This window comes from Sander vitreus, chromosome 2 (genome assembly GCF_031162955.1).
Source record: "Sander vitreus isolate 19-12246 chromosome 2, sanVit1, whole genome shotgun sequence".
Classification (NCBI taxonomy): domain Eukaryota; kingdom Metazoa; phylum Chordata; class Actinopteri; order Perciformes; family Percidae; genus Sander; species Sander vitreus.
In genome coordinates this window covers 7,225,554-7,234,376 of record NC_135856.1, presented here as the reverse complement: position 1 = coordinate 7,234,376, position 8,823 = coordinate 7,225,554, and the positions used below count along the sequence as shown (strand labels likewise).

The window sequence follows — 8,823 nt, the reverse complement described above, 5'->3', positions numbered from 1 at the left end:
AAACACTGAAGGATAGAATAAAGGTAAAAAATATTTAAAATGGGAGGGATGGAGGGATGATAAAACCCAGCCCAGGCACATAGGGGGTCAATAAATCCTTGATATAATTTGGAGCAAGGCTCCACTTCTTTAAAAGTGATCAGTAAAATTTGAAAATCAATATGCTACATAACAGGCAGCCCGGTGTAAGTTGGCTAGAATGGAAGTAATGTGTTCATTTCTCTTAGTGCCTGTTGAAATTGATGCAGCAGCGTTCTGCACCAGGTGGAGTCGGCGAAGGGACGCCTCATTTACTGACCGGGCCGCAGTGTTGTGGTCTGAGGTGCGTTCAGGACCAAATGCTACTGAAAAGGTGTTTATTGTTGAGTAATGTCATTCCTGTGTGTCGTGTTTTGGATTGCTTAATGTTAAAGTGACAGAAATCATAGGAGTTTTTTTCACTTGGCTTTGAATACATGTACAGAATGAAGTGTAAAATATGTTTCTAAAAACCAAAAAGTACCTAGTAAAAGCATTTGGGAGCATAATAGTTTTGCAAACTTTATGCTTTCAGTTATGTGAGAGTGCCACGGAATAATTTTGTAACTTTTGTTAGTATTAATTATTACTTTTTATCAGGTTTTTTTCTGCTTCGCATTAGTGCAGCGCACAAACCTACCCAGGAACTCCTTTCTGAAGTTACATTACTTTATACCAGTTGAGTGTAAGCTCCTTTCTTCATGGTACTCTTACAAAGGAAAAGGAAAGACAGTATTTTTAAATGAACTTCACTGACCCTGGTTGCAAGCTTGCACCTCAAAGCTTCACCACATTTGATAAAGTGACTTTTATTTTTTTTTTTTTTTTTTTTTTTTTTTTTTTTTTAAAGCTCGTTTCTATGATACGTCAATTTTTTTGGCCACATAATTAATTGCAATATTTAATATCTTTACAATATATAGATCAAGTTTGTGAATGATTGATGATTGAAACAGCTGTTAGGCCATTTTTAATGCATTTGTTTGTTGCTGATGTCGTGACTGATGGGATGTACCATCCTTTGAACAATTGGTACAAACTATACGGAGGGCAGCAGTGAATGTTATTTTAAATCCGTGTTTGATTTGATACTCCAACGAAAGATCAAATATGCAGCTTTGTAACGTTTCTTTCGTTTTCTCTTTTTAGCAAGTTTTAACTCGTCAGTTTTGATTTTATTACCGGTATTTGAATACTTGAAAACCTCTTTTTCTAACCTCTTTGAAAAGACGTCATGTTGACTTCATGACATTCTACTTCCTTGTACATAACACTTAGATTTTGTATGAGAAAGAAATGTGTTTTTTTTGTTTTTGTTTTTTTTTCCATTTGTAGAATGGGAATATTCTGGGTTATGAATTAATAACACATGAATTTGATAAATGAGTAGCTGCTTGGATTCCAAACAACAGACAAACTGTGTACGTCTGTGTCATTCAGTCATTTCTCATGTATTCTTTGTGCGTTTGTTGAGATGGTGGAGAGAATATTATAATTATTATTATCTAATTATGAAGTGCACTAGAGGAGAATCCAGGTCAAATCCATCATTTAAATATGTACTAATCTTAAAGGACATGTAGGAAAAGAGAGACAGAGAAGGCTTTCTGTGTTTTCAGACAATTGTGATTTGGATCCTAACAAATTCGGTATCACAAATTATTTATTATATATATATTTCTATATTTTGATATAATGTTTGCAGGCTACATAATTCTCTAATCTTAGTGCACATTGCATTGTGTATTTAAACTGGTGATTGTAGTTAATACAAGAACTGATGTAGTTCTAATGCTTGATTGTGTTATTATTATGAGCGCCTACGAGTCTTTAGAACCTCCTCTTGGTGAAAGCGCTTTTATGTAATACAGTGGTTCTCAAATTGGGGTCTGGGGACCCCCAGGGGTCCTTGAAGGGGTTCCCCAACAAAATTGCGAATAATCTATTTTCACTATAATTTCATCCATAAGTAACACAATGACAGATTGTATGACTATTTTGCTCATGGGTTCCATTCACTTTCTGTAATAAAAAGCAAAAACTTCTATCAGGTAGGGGACCCTGGAACAAGGTTTTATCAGATGGGGGTCTGTGGTCTAATTTGTGTCAGTTTAGGGGTCCTTGATGTGTAAAAGTTTGAGAACCACTGATGTAATACATTGAATTCAAACGTGATTGGCTTTTGAGAGGCAGATTAGGGTCAATATTCGTTATTGGACACAGTACAATGTATAATGTCTCATGGATTTGGAGAAAAAAAACAAAAACACTTCTGTATGTTTCACTTTTATTACCTAAAAGAGGCGACACGTTTAATTTGAACAAATTAAACAAACAAGCAACACTGACGACAATGGTTAAATGCATCAGTTAATCAGGTTCAACTTCTCCATACACATCTGATAATGTATTTACTCTAACCTAAACAATACATTCAGACATGACCATTGTTGCCAATTGTTTTCTCGATGTGTCAGAATCTGCCTGAGGTGTTCTCCAGAGTATATGACTACCAACTGCCTATTTGTAAGCCCAACTGAATGTTTGATTTATTAAATAAAATATTGTAATATATTTTTGTCATTGCATTTATTGTTATATATAAAGTCCTAGTTTTGAATGTTGCCCGGTGACCTTTATGGAGATAACATGCTGTTTCCAGAGCATATTAACAGGTAATATGAAAATGTACTAAACAAGTTATTACATTTCAGAGTACAGTTGTCTGGGTTCTAATGTTAGCTCATCAGCTTTGATCTCAAACATTACTTTTACCGTATTTTCTAAGAAGAAAAAAAGATAGAAACGAAAGAATTCCAGGTTTGCAGACGAGTAAACGTACAGTAACTACCACCACAATGTTTTTCAATAGTATCACCAGAGGTAAATCTAATTTCTCACAACAGTACAACATTCTGGGCCCTGTAGAAAGGCATTCTCTATGGGCCCCTCCCCGCATCCACAGCTATTCATACACGCACCCCCCACCCCCCCTATCAGACAATCCTGCCTGAAGGCTGGACTGCTCTGACCTGTTGCCACAGTCGTTGCATCAGTGTGTGTGTGTGTGTGTGTGTGTGTGTGTGTGTGTGTGTGTGTGTGTGTGAGAGAGTTCTCAGTGATTTTGTGTTGCACTTACATAAAGTTAAGTGACTGAGACAGATTTAAGAAAAAAAAAAATCTAAATCGAAGCACCAGAGGCCAAGATATCCTGACTTTTTATCCCCAGTAATAGTTAAGCTCAGTGACTGGATCCATTTCCCATATTGCAACTTGATAGCATCCTTCACTGGACTCTGTATGCCTAGTAAATACCCATATATTTCAAACTCCACACCCCTTCTTACTGGCTGAGTAGTACTCCTCATTATCAGTAACCTGATCATGTGCAAAATTGTTGGTTGTGTAACAAAGCTGTTATGAAAACACACAGCAGTCTTTATATACACTAGGTGGGTGTTTGTCGTGACTTTGCAAGCTTGTATTCCCAGCAGGATTTTTCTTAACACAGTCTGGCCACATTAGTAACTCCTTGCCTTAGATTTCTCATTTATGCTTACCTTGCATCACCTGTTTACTGAACAGCGTACAGTTGCATCAGTGAGAATGAATGTTCAGCTGCACTGCTGCTGTAGATAGAAATTAGCCATAGCAAACAAACCTGGGATTAGATTACCCGTTTACACCCTAACATGAACCATAAAATGAGAAAAATGAAAAGTCATCCACAGGCCAGCGGCTTGAGAAACTATAAGGCTGATGTCTTTATAACGCAACAACTGGGAATATGCATATTAACGCAACCACCTTGCCACACCAAAGGGAAATTTAAAGGACGGTACAGACGACAACACTACAGTAAATTCCTCAGTTCAACACTCAGGGAGCCCTGAAGAAAAAGACAGAGTCCCCTTGACGCATGGATTACTCAATGACGAGAGAATATGACATACATTTTTGCCCCTGCAGCATGTATGCGTCTACTTCTAGGACATCATGCCAACCCTGTCTAACTCAACCTAAATACGCCCCTTTGTACGTGTCCAAACCGTCCAATCACTGTACATGTCCCAGCAACTCTATTTTGCATTACTGCCCAATCACAGCTTGGGTTTGACACCACGTTGAGAAGAGATAGCCATTGTCCCTCTGACTGGCCCAATCCAGCAATGGCATCAGTCCCTGTGCAGCGTATTTATAAGCCCTCGGCCCCACTCGTGCTACATGCAGAAAAGTTTTACAGCAAGTGCAGAAGACCAGGGCTGCAGGACACTGTGATCTCTGTTAGGGTAAGATGGGTTGATGTGATATTCTAGTTCCACTGTGTAGGCCTCTGTTAGGTGTTCTGTATGTAGCATGTATGTGTGACTGTAAAATACATTGTATTTTATTCCTTTTTTGAACTATTTATTGAATGGGGAAATTACTTTTTTTTTTTTCACTCTGTGTTAGATCACACAGAAATACACACACATGCACAGGTCGTATACGCGCAAATGGAGAGACGTCAGAGTGAGAGGGCTGCGACTGCTGGACAGGCACCCAAGCAGTTGGGGGGGGTCTGGTGCCTTGCTCAAGAGCACCTCGGCAGTGCTCCAGCTGCCAATCCACACGCCGTATTTCGGTCCATGTGGGGACTTTAACCTCCGACCCTCCGGTTCCCGGACCAAACTCTCTACTCGCGCTACTGCCAACCATTCTACCCCCATTTTGGTGCATTAAAATTGGGAAATTACTTTTAGATCACAAGCAAGGGCATAATTGTTGATTTTGACTATACATTTTAGACTTTAAAACGTGGCACACTTTTGGGGTCAAAATGTACACAAATGAACTGTGGAGAATCAAAACCCTTTACTCAACTTTCTTTCTCATAGCATCCCAGTCTCTCCTTCCACCATCGGCACTTCATCCCCACGATGTTCAACACCACTCTGAACCCCACCACCAACTTCTATGAAAACTCTACCACCCCTGGTGGCCCCGGTGGACCTCCACCATGGTACCAGTTCCCAGTGTGTGCCGTTTCCCCTTACGGCTTCATTTTCTACTTTGGGGTCAAGGTGTTCAACCTGGCAGTGGGGACGCCCTGTAACATCCTGGTCATCTGGCAGATCGCCACCAGGAAAAGTGACGCGTCCACCTCTGACATCTTTATCATCAACCTGGCCATCCTGGACGCCTACTTCTGCCTAATGACGCCCGTAGATATTGTCAACCGGCTGCTGCTGGATGACAGTCGCATTTGGTACTTTCAGAGGTTCGCATATGGGATCAAGGATGTAGCCCCACTCTTTCTGGTGAGTTTTGTATGTAATACTTTACATCTGAGCAGTGATAAATGGGGTGATACATCTCTGCATCCTAAAAAAAAAAAAGGCTAATGTATAATAATTGACTTGTATGAACCTTCAAATTAGAAATGGCAGTAAAAACAGCCTTTCTGAACCTGTTGCCTGTGATAGTACAGGGTCCTGTGCAGCTCAATACATGTGGCTAGGCTCTAATACATTTACATGATATCAGATAGTTTGCTTTTAATGCAGAAAGGTCAGAAATACAGAGCTACAGTTGGGCAAAAGCAAAGGCGAATGCAAGTTCAGCACTGTATTTTGGATGTTACCTTGCTCATAATAACGTCAAGCCATATACATTAGTTTGGTTTATTTTAGGTAATATATAAAATACTGTGGTTGCTGCAAATTGTATAATCTCGTAACCTCATGACCTCATTTGTCAGTGAAATAAGATAATTATAGGGTAAGATTTGGCTCATATCCAAAAGTAGTAATATTAAAAGATTGTTCTGCTCTGTTCAAAAATGTTATTTTAAATAACCACTTAAAGGAGCTGGCTCGTAGCCAAGTCTGACACGTTGTAGTCTATATCCTTGACGTTCTACTTCCGGGATTGCTCCGTTGCCGCCGGAAAATCCGCCGGATTTCACTCATTTAGGCCGGATATCCGTTGCCTTGGGCTTCCTTTGTGATTGCATTTTAAACTTTGGTTGATTTCTGAGGACTATGGTTAACTGCTCCTCAGATCTCTGCAGGGTAAATCCAGACAGCTAGCTAGACTATCTGTCCAATCTGAGTTTTCTGTTGCACGACTAAAACAACCTTTGAACGGACACCAAAACAAGCTCCTTCCAAGCCTATTTTGCAGCGGCGCCGCGGCTTGCTTACCACCGCCCAAGACGATTGTGATTGGTTTAAAGAAATGCCAATAAACCAGAGCCCGTTTTCCTCCCATCCCGGAATGCTTTGTGGACTAGCCAGACCCTCCTCCCGCACGCTTTGGAGGAGGGTTGTGTAACTTCAAACTTACTTCATTCAGGTTTTCTGTCTCTTTGTGGTCATTTTCAGGACTAAGTAAGTTGAGTATGAGTATTTTGACTTTAGTACCTACTAAAGCCAGGGAAATGAAATTAAGTATACTGTAACTTGATATTCCATCAAAAGTAGTAATATGAAAAAAATTGTTCTGCGCTGTTCAAAAATGTTATTTATTTTTCTCATCGATCACTTAAAGGAGCTGGCTCGTAGCCACGTCTGACTCGTGATCGACAAAGAGGCTGAGTAAGTTGAGAAGGAGTATTTAAAATATGTGCGCTTAAGTGCAGAACACTTTCTCCTTTAAAACAGTACAGTATTATGACCCAGTCATAATATAAAAGTCATCCAAAAAGCTTGTCGTGACAAGTTATGGTTATGGTTAGGGTTATGGTTAGAGTTAGGGTTCAAGTGTCATGACTGTGTTACGACAGTTTTGTGTTCATGACAGTGTCATGTCACTCTTACGTAGATACCTTCAAGTAAAGTGTTACCAATATTTCTTCACTGATCTGCTGTTCCAGGTGTGTATCTGTCTGGATCGCTACATGGCTGTGGTCCACCCAGTACTCTTCACTGGTATTCGAGACAATAAGATGCGCATTGGCATCTCTGTGGTGGTCTGGGGCTTCATTCTGGCTTACGGCCTCACCAAGTGTGTCCTGGGAGTCATGAGCGTCAATGAGATCTTCAGCGGTGTCATCCTCTTTGCCTTTACAGTCATGCTCTTCTGCAACATCTCCGTCATCTGGGTCCTCAGACGTTGTGTGGCGGGAAAGGAGGTGATGCACCCGGTAAAGAAGAAAGCCTTTAAGATGGTGCTGATCATCCTGGCCATCATCATGTCCAACTACCTGCCGCCCGTAGCTCTCATGCCCTTCGTGTCCTACTACACCTTCGTGGCGTTTCGCTGCCAGATCAGCGTCAGCGTGTTCTCCATAATGGATCTGAGCAGCAGCGTTGAGCCTCTCCTCTACATCACCAAGATGGAGCGTGTGGACGTCAGGTGCTGTGGAGGGAGTTTCTCTAAGAAGCCACACGATGTCAAGGTGTGATCAAGCTTCCATTAAACATAAAATAACCCCGTCTTGGAAATGTCGAAACAATGTTTTTATGGTAACACTTTACTTGAAGGTATCTACATAAGAGTGACAGTGTCATGACACCTGAACTCCAACCCTAACCCTAACCATAACTTGTCATGACAAAAACCGAATGACACTTAACCGAAGCACTGAGAACATTGTAAGCGTACAGACAGTTTATTAAAAAGATTAAAAGATTATAAAGACAGTCACGTTCTCGTATACAGGCGGCCGCTGTCTTCGGAGCTACTGTCTTTCTAAACTATCTTTTTAATAAACTGTCTGTACACTTACAATGTTCTCAACGCTTCGGTTAACATTTAGGGACCCTCATTATGCTACCGTTGAAGTTTGGTGATATTTTGAGCCTTTTTAGTGGTATAAATAGTGATTTGTTTTTACTTTCCCTGTGCCCCGAATACTAGCGTTGTAAGCTAATCAGCGGTCCGTGCTAGCTTGTTTCACACACATTCAATTAGCATGAAAACATGTCCCAGAGAGCGATCAAGTGGGTACACATCAGTTATTAACCCATCCTTAAGATGATTAAAGGCAAGACGGAGGCTCACTGACATACTTTAAAATATATTTCAGCATTTTGTTAATTGCTAAAAATATAAGCAGGAGAATGCTATCATTGCAAAGTGTTCAAGCTAATGTCTTGTGTTTATTCCACAAGATTTATGCTTAAGCTGTTCCTCAATTTGTGCGTTTCCCATTTGAATGGTCAGCGTACGAGGCGGCTCACATTATTGCATCACCTATAGGCTTTAGCTTCAGTTTTGATGAAATTATTCTCTAATCGGTTGCATATTATGTCGTGAATATATCCCTCGAATGCATACTGCAGTTCCTTTTGTCTTGCTCTCTCAGATATTTCACCTGTTCCCCCAAAAATGACTAATTATCTCCTTGGGAATGTCTGACACCGGTGCATACATACTGTAACAGACGTGCCAGGCACGAAAGCTTGTCAGGCGTAGCAACAGTAACTACGGAGGGCGGGGCTTAGCGAAGGGTCAATTCCTTTGAGAGTTGAGTTGGTTCTTCTATGGCAACCAGAACCCCCTCGTTAACACGTACACCTCTTTTAGACCATTTTAATGACGGCCTGGGGCAGTGCCTGGTTTACAGAGCACTGATTAAGCACTTATCCAGTCATTTATTAAGCCTCATAATCAGAAATGCACTGTGGGACCAATTAGCAACAGTGTAATGAGTGGGCATGCAGATTATGCAAGTGGTTAACAAAGTAAATAGGTAATTAATAAAAGAGCACAACTGTGCGGCGTGATGACTCTATTACATGATTTAAGTAACGACTCAAAGTTTTTTTGTGAGTTAAAAAACTAACAAATATCATTTCAACTCTCAAAATAATCTATTGT

General features: G+C 40.4%; 1 protein-coding gene across 1 annotated transcript; it reads left to right on the top strand.

Moving 5' to 3' along the window:
* Nucleotides 1-4,937: 4,937 nt before the first annotated feature.
* Nucleotides 4,938-7,529, top strand: LOC144530993 (uncharacterized). The gene is made up of 2 exons (XM_078270854.1): nt 4,938-5,318; nt 6,875-7,529. Exons 1-2 carry the CDS (start codon nt 4,938-4,940, stop codon nt 7,403-7,405), a joined length of 912 nt encoding a protein of 303 aa, XP_078126980.1. The 3' UTR covers nt 7,406-7,529.
* Nucleotides 7,530-8,823: the final 1,294 nt, after the last annotated feature.

Coding starts and splice junctions, on each gene's coding strand:
- LOC144530993 (XM_078270854.1), top strand. CDS start 4,938: ATGTTCAACACCACTCTGAACCCCACCACCAACTTCTATGAAAACTCT. Junction 5,319..6,874: donor ATGTAGCCCCACTCTTTCTG/GTGAGTTTTGTA, acceptor CTGCTGTTCCAG/GTGTGTATCTGTCTGGATCG.